The sequence below is a fragment of the Pipistrellus kuhlii genome, unplaced genomic scaffold (assembly GCF_014108245.1).
Source record: "Pipistrellus kuhlii isolate mPipKuh1 unplaced genomic scaffold, mPipKuh1.p scaffold_m20_p_3, whole genome shotgun sequence".
Lineage (NCBI taxonomy): Eukaryota > Metazoa > Chordata > Mammalia > Chiroptera > Vespertilionidae > Pipistrellus > Pipistrellus kuhlii.
In genome coordinates this window covers 45,835,927-45,857,760 of record NW_023425529.1, presented here as the reverse complement: position 1 = coordinate 45,857,760, position 21,834 = coordinate 45,835,927, and the positions used below count along the sequence as shown (strand labels likewise).

At 55.9% G+C, this 21,834-nt stretch overlaps 2 protein-coding genes and 1 long non-coding RNA gene across 4 annotated transcripts; 1 reads left to right on the top strand and 2 right to left on the bottom strand.

Annotated features, from left to right (window-relative positions):
- Nucleotides 1-905: 905 nt before the first annotated feature.
- On the bottom strand, nt 906-6,077 carry HOXC10 (homeobox C10). Its single transcript, XM_036455605.1, has 2 exons — nt 5,199-6,077; nt 906-2,037 (listed from the first exon to the last, which is right to left on the bottom strand). Exons 1-2 carry the CDS (start codon nt 5,962-5,964, stop codon nt 1,760-1,762), a joined length of 1,044 nt encoding a protein of 347 aa, XP_036311498.1. The 5' UTR covers nt 5,965-6,077; the 3' UTR covers nt 906-1,759.
- An 8,731-nt stretch (nt 6,078-14,808) lies between these two features.
- On the bottom strand, nt 14,809-18,145 carry HOXC11 (homeobox C11). 2 transcript variants are annotated; one of them, XM_045588043.1, is made up of 2 exons: nt 17,303-18,145; nt 14,809-16,054 (listed from the first exon to the last, which is right to left on the bottom strand). In XM_045588043.1, the coding sequence occupies exons 1-2, from the start codon at nt 17,998-18,000 to the stop codon at nt 15,559-15,561; spliced, it is 1,194 nt and encodes a 397-aa protein (XP_045443999.1). In that variant the 5' UTR covers nt 18,001-18,145; the 3' UTR covers nt 14,809-15,558. The 2 variants fall into 2 exon arrangements, with proteins under 2 accessions (XP_045443999.1, XP_036311499.1); XM_036455606.2 differs by having other exon boundaries at nt 15,693-16,054; nt 17,307-18,141.
- A 25-nt stretch (nt 18,146-18,170) lies between these two features.
- On the top strand, nt 18,171-19,704 carry LOC123653185. Its single transcript, XR_006742843.1, has 2 exons — nt 18,171-18,719; nt 19,489-19,704. It is a non-coding gene; the product is annotated as an uncharacterized LOC123653185 (long non-coding RNA).
- The last annotated feature ends 2,130 nt before the right edge of the window (nt 19,705-21,834 follow it).

Sequence of the window (21,834 nt, the reverse complement as noted above, 5' to 3'; positions counted from 1 at the left end):
TCCCTCTGCTCCCCTCAGCAGACAGCCAGACCGAGCGACATCCAGACCCATGTGTCAGCCTCGAGGCAACCCTAAGTGCCAGCGGCAGAGAAGGAAGCCAAAACCTACCCATGTACCCGTTTAACCACTGAACCCCTCAGCAACAGGCCGAGGAGGGGCGGGAGGGGAGCTCACGGCCACTGCCCTCCGCTGCCAGCACCATCCACAAGTCCACAAGCAAGCCCCGGGGCTCTCGGAAAGCCCGGGCGCCCCAAACTCCTTCCTTCCGGTGCTGCCCGCCGGGCACCGGGCACCTGGGGACGCCGCCAGCCCCCGCTCTGCCGCCAAGAGAAGAACAAGAAACCGCTTCTCCTACCTTGTCGCCGCCGCCTCCTGCTGCCGCTGCCGGCGCTTCTGCTGCTGCTGCTGTCGAGGGGAGGGGGGTGCCTGTGCTCCTCGTGTCCCCCTCCAGCGGTTAAGTTTATTCCTCTCTTTGGATAGGTGGGGAGCTCTCGGGGTTCCCCCCGGGCAGCGGTGGGGTGTGCCTGGCCCAGCACCCCAGGCGATCAGATCCGTCTGCTCCTCAAGATTGCAGTTTGCTCTCTGCCTCTTTCCCTCCTCCAGTCACCTTTAAATGCATCTTTTACTGCAGCACCACATTATATTTGCAGATCATAAAATCCACCTCTCGCGCGCACCAAGACCGTCCTGACATTACTGTTTTATGACCTTGACTTATTGTGGTCACCTGGATAATATTTAAATCAACGTTATGGTCTCTCACTTACATTACACCCGCCAGGAGACGTCCTAGAAAGGCTCTAGGAGATGAGTCCAACACAAAACACACACAGACACACACTCAGCCTCCTCAGGGAGGGGGGTGTCGCTAAGAAAGAAAAAGCACTACATACAAAAACCACCCATTTGAGGATTATGATTCTGCAAATTTATTAGCATTTTTTTTTCTCCATTAAGGAAGCTACATGCAAAAGATACAACATACAGAATATCTTTAAATAACACAACTGCCAGACAGGGGCTGGGTGATGGCGGGAGGGGGGGGTCTCTCTTTGCTTCACTATGCTCTATTTTTTAAAATGTTTTGTTCCTCTGGATGGGAATGTTCAGATGTCAGTGGATGGAGGGTGTGGGGTGCTGGGAGGATGGGAGAAATGCAGAAAGCAGTACAAATACAAGACTTCAAGCAGATTCTCAGAGCGACTGGGAGATAAAGACAGGGAGAGGGGTTTGGTGGAGGTGCTGGGCGCTACGATGAACACACGAACACTAGCCGAACTTCCCAAAACGCCTATTCTAAGGGGGAAATACAGCAAGAAAGGAGCGATTCTGACTGTGCTCTGTGAGATTACAGACCTTCTCTGGTTCATTTTTGTCCTCTTACCCTTATCCGTCCCCCCCCCCCAACTGTGTGTATTCGACCTTAACTTTGCATAGAGAACAGGATGCTGTGTGTGTGAGTGCGTGGGTGAGTGAGGGGTTCACACGCACACCAGTCACGCTCCCGCCCTTAGCTATGCAGGCACGCCACACCCAGCCCCCTGCACCCCGTTTCTCATGCTCTAGGTGGACAGCATCTTCACAACACGAACCACTGGTCCCTCGGAAGGAGAGTCTGAGGTCTTTGCCTTTTTTCACAGGCGCGTTGCATTTATACTGAGGGAGGGGAAAAAATATACCACCAGGCACAAAGGGAGGAGGGGCGGGGAGAGGGAAAGAGGGGTGGGGGAGAGGGGAGGAGGAAGGGGAGGCCGAGTGCTCAGGTGAAATTAAAATTGGAAGTCAGTTCCCGGATCCGATTCTCTCGGTTCATTTTCTTGAGTTTCATTCTGCGATTTTGAAACCAGATTTTGACTTGTCTGTCTGTAAGGTTAATGGTCTTGCTAATCTCCAGGCGGCGCTCTCGCGTCAAGTACATATTGAACAGAAATTCCTTCTCCAATTCCAGCGTCTGGTGCTTAGTATAGGGGCACCTCTTCTTCCTTCCGCTCTTTGCTGTCAGCCAATTTCCTGTGGTGTTTTCTGCCTTTATCTCCTCTGTTAAAAATAACATTATTTACATAAGTATCCCTGCAGAGGCAACCCCTCCAGAATGCTGCAGCCTTTGCCAGCCTGCAGCGGGCGGCTGATGGAGCACAGGGCAGCTGCTCTCCTACAGGCCTGGCTGGTGGGGGCCTCTTGGGCTCGGGGCCCTTAGAATATCTTTAGGGTCTAGATTTACAGGGGAGAAAGACAGGAGGTTCTTGCCTCCGAAGCATTTATGAAATTTAAATCTGCCCAATCCACCTTGACCTGGCAGGCTCTGAGGACTCCCCACTCCCTCAGCTTGCTGACCCTGATGGGCACTTGAAACCTCACCAGGCCCTCCCTCCTCTCTGTTCCATTCCAGCTCTGGAAAAAATCCAACCAGAAGGAAAAGCATTTTTCCAGGCCCCAGACAGGGTGGCTAATCCATCCTGCTGGGGAGAGCAATTCCCAGAGAGCTTTGACCCCTTTCAACTCAGTGGAGGGATGTCGCCCCATTCTCTGCAGCCAGTGGCCACTGCAGCTGTCCCGCACCAGACCTCCAGTCCCTGTTCCCACCTGAAGTGCCACCGAATGACACTGTCCCATTTGATCTCCCACTGCCAGCTCTTCCTCTCCTGGCCATTTCCCCTGGGCTGTCAATAGTGAGGCAAGGGAACTTGTACAGGCAGCAGAGGTCAGGGGCAACGGCTCTGGGGCATGCTGCGTGGTCCTCGGACAGCAGCCCTGGCCCTAAGACCTGAGGTCAAGGGAGAGAGATATCCTGAGGAAATGCAGCCTCTTGGAAATCTCCTGCCTGCATATCTACGTAGAGATGGATGCCTGCATGCCTGTGTGTATTCCTGCAAAGCATTCTCCTACACACATGCAGACATGTTATTTGTATAAGGAGGTACTATAAGTAGAGTGTGTATTTCCCATTATCTTATGGGGAGCTTCTCTCCCTGGACCATGTTCTTGCTGAAATGGACCGGTCTTACTCTTTAAGCAGCAAAAGAGATCAGGGCTGTCTTTTCTAGGGAAAAGAGACCCAGAGTCCAGAGACCAGAGATGGGCACCCAGCAGAGGACCCTGCTATGGCTCTGCACTCTGTCTCCCATGCGCCCAATGGAATTGCCAGCTTCCTGGGTCTTATCTTGTTGGGGGAGTGGGCTGGGGGACCCAGGGGAACCAGGAGGCACCAGAAGAATGCAAACTCGAGGCTGTAGTTTATAAAACATCCAAATGCCCTTCCTTCTGCTCCCACCTCTGCACCTGAAGCCTCCAGTGAAATCGTTTGAAGGCTTTTCACATCTAACTCTGTCCTGTTTATTTTCTTATTGGGTTTGTTGGGCTTTGGGGGAAGGGAAGAAATTACAAATGGTGAAGTCTGGCCAAAAGCCCTCTCGCCTCTGGCCAGGTGGTGACATCAAAATGGGAGAGAGGAGGCACGAAGAGCAGGAGTAAAGAGCGGACTGAGAGGGATTAGTTGGGGTGGGACGATTTAGATTTTTTTTGGGGGGGAGGAGGGCAGCAGAGAAAAGGGAGCCCACCATATGGGGGCAGTTTGAGTCAGGAGGTGAACTTATTAACCTTGACTTTGCTTCTGGTGGGGCCGTAACAGCTTCTCCTATCCTACATATCTGCTCCCCAACCAAGCTCAGGGGCTGAGGAAAAGGTGGACCATTAAACTTTCATGTTGCACAAATGCCTCAGCGAAGGCTTTGTGGGTGTGGGGGCCTCACTCTCTCCCTCACACTCGCTCCTGAACACACCTGGTCTTCTGGCCAGGGTTTCCATGAGGAAATTTGCCAAGGCCACCTTTGCAGAGGAGACCCGAGGAAGAGAGGCTTAGCCCTTGCCCCCCAAAAGGGTGTGTGTGTGTGTGTGTGTGTGAGTGTGAGCAGGCATGCGTGTGTGCGGAGCATGTGAGAGGGGTGTGTGTGTGAGTGTGACACAGGTCGCCAGGCATGCGTGTGCCGCATCCATATACAAAGCACCACAAGATCCAGGCTGCTCAGCTCTTACCAGCCCATCCGCCTCCACACTCAGGGCGCCCCTCTTATACACAGCCCCCAGCATCCGCACCTTGGGGAGCAGCGTTATCCCTCCCCTCCCAGCTGGGCCTTTCTGATGCTTCGGGCTCCAACTTTTCGGGGAGAGTAGGTCTCCTCGGCCTCACTCCCCTGAGGGCCGGACCCATTTGTTTCCTCCACATTCCTCTCCAGGTGTCAGAGAAGGTCCCCAAGGCCTCCAGCGCCTGCAGCAAAAATGAATCTTGAACCCTGAGCTTGAACTCTGACGAAGCTTTCTCTCTCAGACCAAAGTCACAATGCAAACCAACTAAAGCCACACTTCCTTGCCATTCACACAGACAATCCCCAACCACTCCTTTGTAAGCAGCTATTAGAAACAAGGAAAACAAAATTTAACCAGAGAAAAGGAAAAGAAAAAAATTAAAAGGGAGACAAAAAACAAAACAAAAACCCAAAACTTACAACAGTCCAAATGCTCTTTTCCAACGCCATACCCAAGCGAGGCGTCTGGGGCAGGGAGGGACACGGCGGGCAGCCTCTCACCTCCACCTCTTCCGCTCCAGCCCCGCTGCCCTAGGCCCGGGGCCCGGCCCAAAACCGCAGGAGCCCAAACCACACGCACAGAGGAGACACACAAACAACAAACCCGCGCTTCTCAGGAAACAATTTTCAACTGGGAGAACACAGTCAAGCGCAATCTCCTTTCTCCCCGGTCTTCCTTAGTCCCTGACCCAAGATCGCCATTTTAAGCTTTTTTTTTTCTTTTTTTTTTCAAGCTTCTGACCTGAGCGGGGGCACCTCAGCCCGCACCGGGACCACAGCGCAGAGCGAGCCCACCGAACCCAGCACATGCCCGGGAGTGGCCACCCGCCTGGGCAGCCGCAGCCTGCCCGCGGGGCGCGCCATGGCCACGCCGGTCTGGGCGCCACGGCCGCCGCCGGCACCTCCACTTGGCCGCTCACCTTCCCCCGCCAAATGCCGCGCCCCCGCCGGGCGCTCCGCTCACAGGAGTCGCAAGCCGGGTCTTATTCCCAGGACCCTCCAGGGCCTCCTCGGCCCAACCTTTTGCCTTTCCCCACCCTCCCGGACCCCGGGCAGGAAGACCAAATAACCGAGCATTCCAGCCGGGCCACGGCCCAGGCAGGCGGGCGGCCTTACCTTTTGCTTCGTTATCCGAGGTGTCCGGGCTGGAGTCGGCGGCGGGTTTGGCCCGCTCCTTCTCGCTCTCCAACGGGCTGCCTTTGGCGCCCGCCAGGCTCTGCTCGGTCTTGATCTCACTGGGGCTGGGGGTCTGGCTGTCAGACTTGGGGGTCTCGGGGAAACTCACTTTGCCCCCCAGCTGGGGCGACTCCAGATGCTCGGCGGCGCGCGGGTGGAGGCCGGCCCGCTGCTCGAAGGGGGCCTCGAAGTCGTTGGTGCCGGCGGCGCAGTGGGGCGGCTTGTCCAGCGCGGAGGGGTAGCCGGGGCCGGCGCGGTAGTAGCTGGGCACGGGCACCTCGTGCTCCCCGAGGCAGGACTCCTGCAGGGGGTGGGGGTAGAGCGCTGCCTCGGGGCCACTTTTGGCCCGCTTCTCCGCGCTGTACATGCAGCACACATTCTCCTCCTTGACACTAGGTGGGTAGGAGCAGGAGGACAGCGGCCTGCCAACAGGTTGCTCCAGGCGGTAGGCGGCGGCCTTGGGGTCGCCCCAGGAGTCCAGCTGCGAGAGGTAGGACGGGTAGGTGTTGAGGGCGAGGTTGGGGCTGCTGCCCTCGTCCCTCTTGGAGAGCGAGGGCGTGAGCCCGCAGCCCCTCATCACCCCGCAGTTGAAGTCACTCCCCGACTGCATGTACATGCCTGCGCCCCGGCTATAGCGCTCGCCTCCGCCGGGCGCGGCCAAGGGCTCCGCGTACGAGTTGGGAGTTACATTGCGAGGGCATGTCATTTTCAGAGAGAGGGGTTTTTAAGGAGCAATACTACGGCGGAGGAGCTGACATCTTTTTTTCCCCCCATCCGGGAGGGGGGGGCGGTTCGAGGGGGCGGGAAGAGAAAGGAGGGAGGGGGGGAATATCAGCTCCATAATTATCCGCACATTCGGGCCTCACCATGTGACAGCTAGACCAATGGGATTTGAAAATGGCCTTGATGATTCAGACGGCCGTGACGTCAGCGGGGTCAAGTTGTCGGCGGGCGGAGCGCGGAGCGTGGAGTAACAGCGCCACCTAGCAACCACCTCGGGGTAGGGGCGGCCGAGCACTCCGCCGCGAACAAAGGAAGCGCCCGGGGGCGACGGGGGCAGGAGGGAGGTGGAGGGAGCTTGGGCAGGGGTGGGGGTGGAGGGTGTCTTAGGGAGAGCGGGGTTTGTTTACCCGGGAACGAGCCTGTAGTCCTGGGGAAGGGGGTGGGAAGGGGGGGAACGCAGGAGAGACGGAGGGAGCAAGGTAACTCGCGGCTCAAAACAGTCAAATTCAAATTAAAAAAGGTCAAGACACCGTTCAGGTACTTCCTCCCCTTCTCTCCTCACCTCCCTTTTCCTCTCCTTGGACTCTCTCCTCGGCTTCTTCCCTTGGGGAGGGACTAGGGTAAGGTTTGGCGGGAGAGGGCTCCAGAGGGGGGGTGGGCAGAGAAATGGAGAAAAAGTTAAGGAATCCCAAACAGAACGAAAGTTTCTGCTTTCCTGTATTCTCCTTTGGCCGGCCCGTGCGTGGCCTTGGGGACTTCGAGCTGGGGGACCGCCAGTCACGGAAGTTGATCAAGTTTCAAGTTCCCCTGGGAGTTGGCAGGGAATCTCCAGAGAGGGAGAGGTCAGGGAGGGGGTCCCATCACTTCAGGGCTACTTGGGCAAAGGAGGTTCTGAGAGCGGATCCGGGTTGCGGAGGAGGAAGCTGGTGGCTGAGACGGTCGGACCCAGGAGTGCCGCCTGGGCCTGGCTGGGTGGATGGCTCCCAGCTGAGGCTTTGGCCTTTGGGTGGGTTTGGTTGCTTTGCTCCAGGCCCCAGGGGCCCCCGCTTTCCAATTGACCTTGCTCCCACAAATACGGGGACTATTCCCAGAGAGAAAGAGGGACCCCGCGGGGCCTCCGCCGGTTTGGGAGAGCTGCGTCTCACACGGAAAACCAAGACACCAGACTCGACAAAATCCCACCCAGAGAATTGTCCTTTGCAGAGCGAACGAGCCGGGGGGCATTTTTGAGAGGAGATAAGGTTCGAGTCTATCACTGCGGTTATTTTTTTCAATAAAGGGAAGCCAGGAGTAAGGGGCAAGCATGTCTGAAATAGTTCTTTTCGTTTCTCCACCGCCTTTCTCCCCAGGCGAACCAAACCCTCCACGCCTTCCTTAGGAAACAGAATCTGGGAAATAACTTGTTTTTCTGGTCGCCCCACATTTCCCCCTGGACAAGCCTCAGGTTTCTGCTTTCCCAAGAGCTGGAGCCTGGCGGGGAAAGGACGGACTGGAGCTCTGCGCGACCCCGGCGTGGAGCGGTGAGGAGGCTGGACGGCTCTGACGAGGCCTGAGCCCGGGCAGCAAGAAGGGGACTTCGGAAACAAATCCCCTGGATTCTCTCATCCAGGGGTCCAGAGGGAAGGCCCGGGGAGCCCTACACCTGGAAGAGCAGGAAAAGCTGGAAGAACATCTGTAACGTATGACTCGCTCGCAGGGCCAGCCGGCGGATTCGAAATGGTTTTGTGTTTTCATTTGCAGCGGTCGCCGCCGCCGTGGGCTCGGCACAGGGGCTGGCCCAGGCAAGGTTAGGCTGTTTAGGCTCCCAAGGAGACCTGGGACAGCCCGGGAGCCCTCAACCCAGAGAGCCTTTTGTCCCACCACCCACCCCGAGGGAGACGGAGGAGACTTTATGGCCACTCTGTTTGCATTATCTGCATAAGTCTCTCCCCACCAGTTTGATCGAAACTGCTCGCTTTTACGAGGACCCAACGAAAATTCCCCGTCATATTTATCAGCCGGGGATAAAAATTTAGTATGGGAACTGATATTTCCTCATTTATGGGGCGATGAAATTAAAGACCAGAGCAATTGAAAATTATATGGCTTTGGGGGGTTCCCCCCCCTCTTTCCCAGCGCCTTTATTTTCCTGCCTCGGTGTGCCTGTCCTTTATTTTCCTGCCCCAGACGCCTGCCCTTGCTCTTAGTTCGGGGTTCCGCTGGGCCCTGTCCCTCTGCTCAGGTGCCCCTTGGCCACCTTGGTCTTTCCTGTTTGTTTGTTTTTCTCGGTGTTGGGGGTAGGCCAGGGGCCTGCCCAGAACTAGGGGAGCCTCGGCCCTGCTAGTCTGCCATCCGGCTGGGGCAGCAGGAAATGGAAGTTCACCGCCGTGAGCTTCAGAGAAAGGGTCTGAGCGTGGCCTGGGAGGGGGCGAGGGAGGCTGAGGAGCAGGGCGAAGGAGAAGGAGACGAACTCCAGGTTACCTCTCAAACCCAGCGCGTCCCTGGGCACAGCCTGGGGAACCAGCGGGAAGGTGTGGAGTCACTCGGCTTTAGGTCCAGTCTCCCCCGCCTGCCCGACCCCCAGTCCAACTGACTCCTCACCTCACCCAGGGGAGGGGACCGAGTGGCTCCCGAATCCTTGCCGTTATGAATGGAAGGAATCCCCGTGAGACAAGGAACCTCCCGCCTGGACTCCCACTTCCTCACAAGAACAAATAGTGTTTAAAGTTGAAATAATTAGAAGTATGATAAACACGGCCCATTAATGAAAAAAGAAATCAAATTCATCAGCCTAAGTAGGACCCCCGGTGGGGCAAATGTTTGCCTTTAATTACGCAGGATAAACGCAAACTCTGGAGCCGTTAAACTGGAGCCCTTGCAGACGCAGACCCGAGTTCAACTTGTAGGGTTTTCCAGACTTTGGGATTCTACCCCAGGGGGGTGATGGGAAGGAGGACTTGAGGGGTGAGGGTGGGGAGGGGCAAGAGGAGCGTTTAGGCAGGTCGGTGGGCCCCCCTTGAGCTCGGTCTCTCCCGAGGCCACGAGCAAAGGCCGCTTCAGCCCTACTGTCCGGGCCTGGCGTTCAAAGGCACCGGGGTTGCCGCCAGGCGCCCACCGGCCCTGCTCCCTGGGGCCAAGGCCTTCCGGCCTGAACCCCAGGGAACTGGATCGGGGTCCGGAAGAAGTCTGTGTGTTGCTGGAATTGCCATGTTGAGACGTTTCCCCAACTTCCCAGGAGCGCCAAGAGAACTGTGACTCTTGTGCTTCTTCTTGCCTCCACTTGAGGATGTAAAAATCCAGGGGCTGCAGGCCAGAGAGGGGTTCAGGCTGCATCCACATCGTGACAAATCCCTCCTACCCCAAGGATGCTGGCTCCTTGGGCCCTTCTTCCCAGTACGGGGACCTTGGGAAGAAAGCAGGGAGGCAGGGCTGGGCCTCCTGCTGCAGGAGGGACTGTGGGCAAGGGAGGGGGGAAGGTGCTCCTGGAATGTTCCGGGGTGTTCGGTGGGTTGAGGGGGGGCAGGCCGAAAGCTGGGGCACTCGGGGTCTCCATGTAAAAATAGAAGAAAAATGGAGGGCTTCACAAACAGAAAGGAACCTCTGTTGGCTGTTTTTTTGGTTTTGTTTTTTCTCAAACACTCAAAAAAGCACCCCAGAAACACCCTGATTTTGCCAAGGAAAATTAGTGAAGTTTCTCCAAGAGGTAAGGGCAGTCAACTAGGAAATTCCAAAGGTGAAGAGAAAAAGGAAAAGTGTCTCTCCCTTTGCGGCAAAATAAAAATAAAAGTGTGTGTGTGTTGAAATCTCATCACGCAAAATTGAGAACAAAATCACACTAGTGGAAATTGCAGGTTTTCCCCCCTCTTTTTTTGGAGTCTCACGTAAATAATTTTCCTTCTAAAACTTGAAGGAAAGATTTGCTTTTCTTTTTCCGCTAACACCGGACTCTGCCTCGGCTTAATTGGGAGAAAGGAAATCCCAGACAAAATACAAATGCTCAGAAGCCCGGGAAAGAGCTTTGCAAACAGGTACAGAGAGGGAGATGGGAGGCCGAGGATGGCCCGGAGGGGCCTCTGGTCTCCCGGACCTCGCAGCCACTCCACCCGGGGAAGCCAACCATTAGAGTCGCTCTCACATCTGGACCTTGTGCACACATTTGCACCCTGATACTATGGGGTTTACCAATTACACACGTGACTAAGTTGTGTTTAATTTTGTACACAGAGCCACAAATATTCTTTTACCCAAAAATGCTCTTCCTGCAATCCCGAGTCCAGAAGTCGAATAGCCTGACCAGCATAACCGCTTTCTTTGCCTTTCGGAAGCCGACCAATGCTTTAACCTTGCCTGAATCAAATCGAAACCAGATAGCAAACGCGTCCAAGAGAAGCTTAGGGAGGAAGAGAGGGATGGGAGGATGTGTGTGGGGGGAAGGCCTTGCTCCCCACTTTAATGGTTTGCTTCCAAGTTGTCCCAGTAGGTCGGGTTTCCAGCCTGAGCGGGGACTGTGGCTGGGCCGGCTCACTCCGGTGAGAACCCCCGCTCCTTCCTTACCGGCTACATTCCTTTTCCAAGATGTTTTCCATCATTTACCTTTCTTCCTTCCTTCCTTCTTTCCTCCCTTCCTTTCTTCCTTCCTTCCTTTCTTATTTCTTTCTTTTTATTTATTTTTGCTCCCCCTTCTTTTTCTGCATTTTTCTTCTCTTTTTCCCCCCCTGCAGTTCATTTTTCCCTTCCCGTTTTCGGATCCTTTCCTATTTCTTCCTTAATTCATTGTCTTTCTCATTTTTCCTTCTTTCTTTCCTTATTATACAATTTATTCTTTGCTCTTTTCTCTCCTCAGTGCTTCCCTTCCTCTTGACCTTCTTCCCTAGCCTTTCTTGTTTGTCTGTTTCGATGGGCTCTGTGAGGGGAGAGAATCAGGCTCGGCCGCTTGCATCCCTTCCCAGCCTGCTGCGCAGGCTTGGAATTGACCTTCTCCTGCTTTCAGTCTTAATTCGGTTCCTCACAAGGGGAAGTGTAGGGCTGCGGCAGCCAGAGGCCAGGCCTTCGCAGTCGCCATTAGAGGAGGAGCGGACTCCGATGGCTCCCTGCAGCGCTGGTTCCGGGCTCAGGTATCTTCATCTCAGTCTCCCCAATGGAGCCTTGTCTGCCAGGCCTGTCTTTTGCAGAATTAACTTCATCTTTGTGTTGACTTCCAGAATCGAACAGTGAAGTAACTTCAATTTGAGCCCAATTGATTTCCCTAAGGCTGCGGTGAGGGGAAATGGAGGGGTGAGGTTCTGTCAGTCCCATGTGATTCAAGGAGCAGATCCAAGGGCTCACTGGCGGGCTTTGTAGCCCAAGGCCATGTCCACTTGGGCACCTTTGTTCTCCGAGCTCCCAGACTGCAGCCCTGCTGGCCATCCTCCTCCTCCTGCCAGGCAACCAGTGCAACCTCTGGGTTGAATTTCTTTGGCGTTTGAATTCTTTCTTCAAACTCATTGAGGACTTAGCGGGAGGCAGAGCTGTGTGTACAGAGACCCTCCCACATCCCAAATCTGTGGTCTGAATCAAGGTTATGGGTTTCCACTTTTTGCAGTGGGTTGAGAGTGTGTGCAGGGTGGTGTGTGTGTGTGTGTGTGTGTGTGTGTGTGAGAGAGAGAGAGAGAGAGAGAGAGAGAGAGAGAGAGAGAGAGAGAGAGAGAGAGGATGACGCCTGCACTCAAACAAGAGGGCATGAGGGTGGAGGTCTGGTCCTGCTGACATTGGCAGACTCCAAAGCTGGGTCCAATGTGGGCCTCAGAAGATATTGACCTCAGCCTTTAAGCCTTATTTTGCCTCAGGCTGAGCAAGGCAACTCCAGATTCCCTCCACCAGCATCCCAGCCTCTGTCTTCCCAACCTCCCCCAAATCTTGCAATTTCAGTCATAGCAACACCAAAACTTTAAGTTTTTAAAAAAGGGGAGGAGGAATCTTGTAAAAACTTTTATGCCAAACAAAGTTATAAAAACTTCCGGGGGATGCCTTTTCCAAAGGTTTATATGAATAATAAAGAGCGTAGTCGCGTGTAAGGGATTCTGTGAGAAGGGAGGGTTCAGCATACAGCGCGATCCAGCCCCGGGGCACCGGAAACCCCAGGGACCGCCCCCTTGAGGGAATACTGGCCCTGCAGATTGCTGAGAGAGGTTGGGAGAGGGAAGGGTTGGTGCCCTTGACTCCCTTGAAGTTCAAAGTTCCCCTTTGCTCTGGAGAGAAAAGTCCTCTCTTGGCTTTTAGACCACTCAAGAAATTCGCCCCAGGTAGTCTGCCCCCCTCTGGTTGAGAACTGGCTCCAGGTGTCCCCAAGTCTGTTCGCCTCCCAGAGATCTGGTCTGCAGCGCTCAGAGCAGCGCTCTCCAGCCTCTCCTTCTGGGAGACCCGGCAGCACCCATGGGCTTTCTCTCAGAGCCTCTCGGTGGGTGCCTGTAAGCCATCTTCTGAGGGGCCCTGGCATCATCCTTTCCCAGCAACCTAGAGTCTGCGTGACAAAGAAACCCCAAGCCCTGCCCCACTTCTCTTTTCAAGTCCCCCAGGTTCCTCCTGCACCCCCAAAACCCGTAGCAGGAGGGGGAGGGGCTCAGAGTGCTCTCTCTCAGCCCGCACCACTTAATACCCTTGTAAACTCCCACGTGCGCTATAAACTTGGATTTTTACAACCAACATTCCTCCTTAGCTCCAGGAAACTTTGAACTCGGCCTCGGGTTTATTTACTGGGGGTGGGGGAGCGGTGGCAGGGAAAGGGGGTTGGGGAGCTGGGAGCCGAAAAAGGCTAGAGAAGGGGGAACTGCCAGGCAAGGGGGTAATGGAGTGGGGGTCTGGGGAGTGTTGGGGGTGCCAAGACCTTCCACTACCGGTTTGTTTACTATTTAGGGCGGAAGCGTTTTCTAACACAGGCCAGACTGGGTCGTTAAGGGCGAAATGAAACTGGGTTTAGAGGCCAGGGGTGGGGTGGGGGGAACGCTTTATGGCGGCGTCTAGACGGGGATCTTTTGTTCCCGGGCAGCGCCTCGGCTGGAGGGGATTACCCGGAGAAGTTGGGCCCAGAGTGGCCCTGACAAAAGGGTGTTGGACATCCCCAGGGTCCAAAAGTGGGTTTGTTTGGGAGACAGGAACCCTTTACATTTTTTCCCTTATTTTTTAGAGCGTCACCAAGGACCGGCAGGTCCCAGGGCCTAGGGTCACAGCAGCTTTGTTTTTCTTTCGCTGTGACTCCCCCGGCCGGCCAACCTCCAGAAATCCCTCCTGGAGGCCGGGACCTTTTCTGGGCTGCACATGGCAGGGAGCGTGGTAGTTGAGGATTTAAAATATTTTTTTCCTCCAACATCGGGAGTCTTTGGAGATTTCTATCTTGCTTTATAACGGATTTGTTCTACAGAGTTATATTCATGTTATTTTATGGGAAACGTGGCCAGCAGGCCAAGACTCCTGGAAACAACTGGTAGATAAACACCTAGAGAAGTCTCACACACACTCTCACACACACGCACACGCTCACACACAGAGGGTCCTCCTCATCACCAAACGCTGCCCTAAGTGACACACCACAGAGGACACAGCCTAGGTGTGCGTGCGGCCAGGCTTGCTTCATGCTACAGGGAAAGCGTGCAAATGCTATTCTTTCTTGTGTGTACCCATAGGCACACTGACTTAAACATATTTGTGTGGGGGCACACGGGGAACTGTGGGGCTGCATTGCCTACGCAGCTTAGTTTGCAAATTTTGTCTCCAAACCACATTTTTTAAGTTAGAGAGTCAGATACCTAAGCTGCAGGGATTCCAGTCATCAAAAAAGGAAGATGGAGACCAGAAGCAATAGTCCATTGTCCTGGCACTTTTATCTTCCCTTCAGCAGAATCTGTATTGACAAAAACATTTTCTTTGAATTGCATAAGAGCAGTTCCAATGTGGGGGAAAGATACAAGAATTGGCCTCAAATCTCTGACCCCAAATAAGAAATGAATTTGTATTGGAGATGGCAGGAATGCCCTCACTGAAAGTGCAGTGAGGAACGGACTATGTTATCTTTACATAGAAAGACATGCATAGGTGTGGCCCACTGCTCACACAGGTCATCTTCCCCAGTGTCCCACCCCATGCCAACCTGTTAGAAAGCAAATCCCTACCCTTTCTCCTGGGGATGCCAAGTGTGTAAACATTAGGGTGGCCCCAGCCTGAGGTATTGTTGTGGCTGGAGGAGCCTGACCATTTGTGCTGGAGGGGAACGGGCCCAGTTCCACCTCCCCACCCTCGGGGGCAGCTAAGGTGAGGAAGGAAAAGGTTTTTCCTCCTCTTCCCTCCCTCCTTCAAATTTGTATATAAAAAATCCAGCACAGTCTTCTCCCAGAGAGAGAGAGAGAGAGAGAGAGAGGGAGAGAGAGAGCGCGAGTGCGCCTTATCCTCAACCCTACACATTTAACTGCAACAGACGGAGACATCTGGCAGGAGGGCAGTGGAGCCAAGAAAATTCCTATAAATTTAAATTTGATGATGGTTACAATTAACTCCACAACAAACGTGTACTTAAACGGAAAGCATTGCCGGGCATTTGGACGCAGCTTGCTTGGGCTGCACGTGAGAAAGGAGAGCTTTAAGAGAAGCCACGGAATATTCTCAGCTTGAGATGGGGAGGAAGCTACCACCACACTCTGGGCCCCCCGCCCCTGGAGAGGAGGGGGTGGGGTGCAGGCCCAGCAGCCCCGGCCAGCCTCACCTTCCCCGCCTGTCCACACCACCAGGGCTCTGCCCGCGTGCCTCCTCCTCCACCTTGGGAGCACTGAGGGTTTTAAGAGGAGAGAGGCTAATAAAAGGGTCAAATAAAATCATAATATTGAACAGGATGAAATATCTTTATTTGCCACCATAAGAATTTCACAGCAATCCCTCTGGGACAGAAGCAGGGTGGGGATTGCACTTTTACACGCACTCACGCACACGGAGGAGAGAGGTGGGTGATTTGAATCTCATTCCAGGCGAGTCCTCCCCCCTATCGCCTCGGGGTGGAAAGAAACCCTTGCGAAATTTATTTACAAAAATTCAGGCCCCAGTACGGGGGAGGTGCCCAGTCCCATCTCCCTACTGCTTCACCCACACCGATCTTTTTTTCCTTTAAAAAAAAAATAAAGGTGGGAGTGGGGAGGGGGGCAGCAACTGCATGGACTATCGCTATAAACCCATGGGGGTCACGACTTGGAAAAAAGGTTGGGAAACCTCAGTGCACCAGTCCGGACATTTCAAAGGAGGACTCTACACATTCACAGGGAGGACAGCTAGGCTCGGGCGGGGCCTGGGCGCAGACGGAGGTAGGACACGGACTTTGCACACCTAACACCAGGTCGGAAGGTACGGACATTTCACAGCAAGGCAGGATCACATTTAGCTGCCCCCCGGCCGCGGGGCAGGAGGGGTCGGGGCCGGTCGCCCCAGAAGTCTCCCCCGCAGACGCGGCGGCGGCGGCGTGGTAGCAGATCTGTTCACTTGCAAAGGGGGGGAAGCTTTTAGTTCGGCTCAGGCGCCACGGCTCTTGCCCCGCCCCCACCCGGCCCGAGCAGCAGGACCTCGTCGCGAGGTGTGTTTTCTTTTAAATAAAGTCTTGGCCTCGGCGCCCAGGGAGTCCGCTCGCCAAGGGCAGCCGCTTCCCTTCGCCCTCCTCCCAGGCCCGTCCCGGGCGAGAGTCCGGCCGGAGGGGAGGGAGCTCGGAAGGAAGGAAGGAAGGGCCACGGCCCTGGCCACAGTCCAGGTTTCCACCCGCGGAAAGAAGGCGAGTTAGGAAACGAAAACTAAGAAATAAAATAAAATAATCTCCCCCTTTCCCGCTCCCCAGAAAAGGGCCCGGCCTGCGGGTTACAGCAGAGGATTCCCCGAGAAATACTGCAGCCGGTCTCTGCTGAGTTTTTTTTCTTTCATCCTCCGGTTCTGAAACCAGATTTTCACTTGCCGATCTGTCAGGTTCAGCATCCGGGACAGCTGCAGCCGCTTCTCTTTGTTGATGTACACGTTGAAGAAAAACTCGCGCTCCAGCTCCCGGATCTGGAATTTCGAATAGGGGCAGCGCTTCTTGCGGGTGCGAGGGGCGTCTGGAGGGGAGGGGGCAGGTGCGAGGAGAGGGGGAGAGAGACACGTGAGACCCGGGCGACCCCAGCCCACACTGGGCGCCCGGCGGCCCCGCGCCCAGCCCCGCCGCGGGCGCCCTCCCGCCGGGCCGGCCGCCGCGAACCCCTGCCCGGTCCAGCCGGTCCCCAACCCGGGGCGCGCGGGACCCCCGCCCCGCAGGCGAGAGCCTGGGCGGGTGCAGACCAGGGGGAGAAGGCCGCCTGCGGGGCCCAGGACGCCCCTGTCCCCAGCCCCGTCCGCTCAGCCGGCGGCCTCAGCCCTTCCTTCCCCTGTCCTCCCAGGGGTTCGGGGAACGCTCCGTCCTTCCCCCAGAAATTGGGGGGGGGGGGCGCGGAGAAGGAGCGCGCAGAGTGAGAGAGGGAGAGAGCGAGGGAGGCGGGAGGACGCGAGCGAGCAGAGCGAGCAGAGCGAGCGGGCGCCGAGGACTCCCCGGAGCCGCTCCGGGGGCCCTGGCCGCGCCTCCCCGGGCGCCGGGCGGGCGGGCGGGCGGGCGGGCGGGCGCGGAGGCCGCGGGGCGCGGAGAGCCGCGGGGACCCAGGCCCGCAGCCCAGCGGGCCCCGGAGCCGCCTTGCCCCGTCCCTCCGTCGCCGCCGACCCCGAGCGTGACCCTGGGTTCTGCCCAAGGACCCAGGAAAACACAGTTTGAACATTTCAAAATCAGTTTTTTAAAAGAAGCGGAGCAGCCCTTGGCGGGCCCCTTCGGCCCCAGGTTCTGCTCCAGCGCCTTTCTCTCCCACCACTCCCCCTCTCTCGGAGTTTCTCCCTGTCTTCCCCTCTCCCTCCCCTTTCTCCCCCTCCACCCCTCCCCTCCCGCCCACCCCTCCGCAGCCCGGCTCCCCGTCCTTCCCTTAAATGCTCCTCTAAGTTCACGATCAAAGTTAATATTGCCCGCGATGGTGGCGCTTTTAAAAATTTCACAGACAGACGGAGATAACGGGGACGGGGGGGGGGGTGTCCACCCGGCTTTTTCTAAAGCGCCCTTTCCCCTCCCTCCCCACCCTGTCTCCGTCGTAAAAAGTCGAGTCGTTGGGAGAGAGGGCTTTGTAGGTTATAATAAAATCCTTTGAATGCTTATAAAACTCCACATAAAATCAGGCTGACCCAAAACACGAGGCCGGCCCCGTTCCCCTCGCCTTCACCCCCCCTCCTCCCCATGCTCGCCCTCCCGCCCACCCTCCCTCGCCGCCCGCCTGCTTCCCGGCCGCCGCTACCTACTGGGGGCGGCTCCCTTGGCCGGTTCCTTGGCCGCCGAGTGGGTCGAGCCGGACGAGCTGGGGTTCGTGTTCTCCTCCTCGGCCTCGGCCTCGGCCCCCGCCTCCGCCCGGGCCCCCAGTCCCGAGGCCGGGGGCGCCTCGGGCTCCCCCTTGGCCTCGCCCTTGCCGGGGCAGGGGGGCTCGGCGGGCGCGTCCCCGCCGCCGCCGCCGCCGCCGCAGTAGGCGTTGTCGAAGAAGCGGTCGAAGGCCTGGGGCAGGACGCTGTTCTTGTTGACGGAGGAGTAGAAGCCCGCGGGGGCCGCGTGCGGGGCGCTGGGGTGGTGGTGGCCGCCGTAGGAGCCTTCGTTCTTCATGAGGATCTCGGTGACGGTGGAGGGAGGCAGGCACTCGCGGTGCATGAGCTCGTCGGCCGCCGCATAGCAGGAGGAGTAGCTGTTCCGGGGGTGCCACTTGCCGGAGGGCTCCAGGCCGTAGGAGACCTCCCGGACCGGGGGCACTTGGGCGGAGTAGGGGTAGGAGATCTGGCGAGAGGGGGCCTGGGGCAGGAAGGAGGAGACGGTGGAGAACTCGGGCACGTAGTAAGTGCAACTGGGCAGATAGAGGTTGGAGGCGCAGCTCCCTCGCTCCCCGAAATCGGCGCCCCGGTCCTTGCGCGACGGCGAGCAGAAGTTGCCCAGGTTGACCGAGTTAAACATCGTTCTCTTCTCCTGCCGGCTCCGGATGGAGGTTTTGGACCCGGTCGAGCGAGGGGGGAAAATTTGGGAAGGCGAGATGACGCGTTATCCGTCTTAGTCTCTCTCTCCCCGAGCACGTGATCCAAAGTAGATATTGTCATATATCAGTTCGGAGCACTTCGCAGACGTAGGAGGGGTTCTCTCTTAGGTAAGATGGGGACGTTCAGGCGATTGGTTTGCAAACACCGCAGAAACATTATGAAAATCAATTGCAGATTTGTATTCGTTTTCCCTCTCTCGCTCCCCTCCTCTCCATTCCACAGAGCGAGCAAAGGAGGAGAGAGAGGCTTAGGGTGGGGTGGGCGGTGGGATGGGCAGGGGCGGTGGCTGGGAGGGGGTAGATGTATTTTTCCTAGCTGCTGCGCTCTCTTCCCCAGGATTGGGGGAAGGAGGAGGGCTCTCACGGAAGGGGTTCTAGCCTCCTCCCCTGCGTCAGCAGAGACTAGGATGGGGATGAGGACCTCTTTCCCCACCGCCTGATCCCGCCAGAGACGTTAATCCTTCACCCCCAACTCTCAGGGACCGGGAGGGAGCCCGGGAGCCCACCGGCCGGAGAGGGGCCAGCGCCTACTTGGAAGAGTTGGAATAAATCAATCCTTTTTCCCCCGCCGGGGCTGGGTGTCAAGACTACCTTTCCCTTGGGAGAGACTCCTCAGAAGAGTATCTGAAGTTTCTCCAAGGTGAGGCAGCCCAGTAGCAAGCCCACGTTCCAACTTTGTCTGGCTCGCTGCGCTGCGGCAGCTAGGGACTTAGATTAGTCATAAAGGAGTGGAAAGCAGTGCGCCAGCCGCCCAGCCGGTGCCTGGCAAAGTCTGGGAAAAACCTTCTCTAATGTTGTGTTAAATATTTAGTACGAGAGAGTGGCCCTGGGTGAATATTTCATGCCTGACTTTATTGTCAATCAATGCACAGAAAGCTACATCCACGGTGGGTTTTTTTTTTTTAAATCTCAAACCCCAAAGAAAAAGGTTGGAACGAATGCCCTGTATCTTCTCTTTGGGTTGGGGAGCTCAGCCTCAGCTTGGGGAGCTGAAAAGGAGACCCATGTTGGGGTTCCGGAAGGATATGGTTGCAGGACTAGGTCTGGGGCTCTTATCCTTAGATGATTTGGGACTGGGAGGTGGGTGGTGTGGCCAGATGCGGGTCTCCAGACAGACCACAGGGCAGTGGAAGGGAGCTGAGGAGCCTGGGCAGGCAAGGCAGTGTCTAGGGCCACTCCCTGGTGGGGGCTCCCAGCCCTGCTCCCAGGGGCCCATAGCCAGGCCTCAGTGCCGCCTTCCTGTTTCTCAGACCTGCCCTGTCTCCTTCCACCGTGTCTGCCAGCCTTCTGATGGCTGTGGCCCAAGGGGTGGCCTCGTGGGGGGGGGGAGGTTTCTACCCTCCCTTGCCTCCCATCCCTCTGGACACCACAGGACACATTTGGTCAGCTGAAAACCACTTTATTGAAAGGTTCTGGACAGGGTCCAAGGGGCTGGAGCAACTGTCAGGAGCAGAGAGCAACCTTGGATCCAAGGAGGAGCTGTCAGAGCATGATTTGTTCTGGAAAAAGGGGAGGAACCGAAGCCCCCAAAAGACTCAGCTCATTGCAACTCAGGAACAGCCAGGAACGACCCAAATTATCTTCACACCCAAATTTGGATTAAAATTTGTTTCCACTTTTGAAATGTCATTTGGATTTGATTTTTCCTTGCTGAGCAGGATGAGGTACTGAGGCCCCAGAACCAGATGTGGAAGACACAAACACAGTACCTTGTCCCCAAATACAACCCCCCCAAAGTCTATTCCTTCTTACTCCTCCTGCCTTCCCAAATTTGCTCAGTCTTTAAAACAGCAACTGGGGAGGACCTGCCTCCACCGTGGGTCTCTTGGATGGCTCTGGGATACCCAGGGATAAGACTCTGGCACCCTCTGCCCATTCATCCATCGCTGGCCAAAAGGCCCTTCTTTTGTCCTGACTAGATCTTAACTGAAGGCAAAGAGGAACTAGATATGGGGCTTTGCAGAAATGTTGGACTGCTTCATTGGTAAAGGTTTACAAAAAGAAAAATCTGTTGCTTTTCCTCCCTTTTTAAATCCCCTTTCCTAGGGTGACTTCTCTATATGTAAGGGGCTGCAGAAAGAAAAATCTGTTGCTTTTCCTCCTTTTTCTACCCCTTTTATAGGGTGAGCTGGGGCCGGCGTTTTTAATTATAATGATGGGGAACTATGGACTATGGCTTTTATGGGGTTCATACTGACCTCATTAAACCTGAGTTTATAGAAGGCAAAATGTTCCCCAAACAGTGATAGGGACCAGCGAGAGGTTGGTGAGAGACACCACTATTCTTTGCAGAGATGTGAATGAGGGTTCGGCGTCTCAGCTTTGGATTTCCACTTTCTCCCAGGATCCTGCTTTCTTCCCCATCCTGGCCTCCAGGGCAACATGGGGCCCAGGCCCCGAGGCAAATTGTGCACCGCCAGGGCCGGCAGTGGGGAGGGGGTGCGCTTCCTGTGAGGAGACAGCTGTGGGCCTGAGCACTTGAATTTGACCACCAAAGTTTATTCCAGGGCCACCATAAAAGTGAGCCAGCCAGCTGCAAGTTGCTGCTGGCAGCTCTATTTCCTTGAAACAAAAAAGAAAGGCAGAAAAGAATGTCTGAGGAGCTGATGTCCAGGGTCTCCCAACAGAGGTTTCTGAAAATAATATTCTTCCTCCTAAAAGTAAGGTATCAAGTTCCATTTTTTTTTTTCTTCTAGTTTTGGTCTGGACTTAAATTGTCAACAACTTAAAAAAAAAAATCCCAGCAACTGGAGGTTGGTGCTGAAGTCACGGGGAAAAGGCCCTTGCCACGGAGGTCTGCATAGAATTGATTGGCAAAAATGCCCACGATAAGGGCTATGGACCTCGACCTCCCTGCCTGGCCCTACGTCCAAACCGCTCCTAAACATAGACTGAGCTGCCTGCCCTAGGCTGCACCCCAGGGCATCAGTATCCCCAAATCTATTCCCAAGAACCTCGCAATCCCCACTGCCTGGAGTGGAGGTGGCTTTTTCCTTCTCATCTCATAGGTGCCTGTGGCCCCTCCACCATCCTGGGGTTCCGGCTTTCACATGGAATCCTCCTCCTCCCGCAGGGTCATCCTGCCCACCCAGGCCCCTTGATGGCCTCAGTAAGCACTGCCTGCCTGCCCGCTAGCAGGCAGCTGCGGTCTGGGTAGCTGCCCAGGTACGCTGGCCACTGGCCAGGACTATGAACTCCGGCTCGCTTCTTTTCCACACATGGACACCAGAGACAGCTTCAGAAGGGGGCAGTATCTCCCACATTCCCGCCTGGGAGACCCCAGGCAGCATCCTCCCCACGGCCCAGGCTGCCTGGCAGCGTGACCGCCTCCTCCTGCTGTCCGAGCTCTAGAATGGGTTGTGGGAGGGAAAGGGGCCCACCCCACCGACCTTGAACTGGGAGGAAAACCAGGGAGGCCAAAGGGGCTGGTGGAGCTGTGGTGGGCTTGAATTGTAAATTCGGTCCCTGCTGGGTAGAATCAATAAAAAGATAAACAATAAGCACATGGACACTCTCAGCGATTCAGAAGCCGGCTGCCAAGGATGCACCCTCATTAGAAATGGGCTTGCATCTTTTTGCACATATTTCTCTTTCTTAGAGCGATAAGGGCTGTTTAATAATCCTTTAGTATGCTTGGGGATTTTCAGGCCAGCGGTTTATTCTGCACCTCCCACCCCTATATAGGGAACTAGAAGGGGATAGGACCTCTGGTTCTTGGCCCCCCCACCACTCCTCAGCCCTGGCCATCACCCCAA

Excerpts from the sequence above, each read along its gene's own strand:
- HOXC10 (XM_036455605.1), bottom strand. The coding sequence starts at position 5,964 with ATGACATGCCCTCGCAATGTAACTCCCAACTCGTACGCGGAGCCCTTG. Across the intron at positions 2,038-5,198 it reads CTCGGATAACGAAGCAAAAG|AGGAGATAAAGGCAGAAAAC; the intron begins GTAAGGCCGCCC and ends TATTTTTAACAG.
- HOXC11 (XM_045588043.1), bottom strand. The coding sequence starts at position 18,000 with ATGTTTAACTCGGTCAACCTGGGCAACTTCTGCTCGCCGTCGCGCAAG. Across the intron at positions 16,055-17,302 it reads AAGGGAGCCGCCCCCAGTAG|ACGCCCCTCGCACCCGCAAG; the intron begins GTAGCGGCGGCC and ends CCTCCCCTCCAG.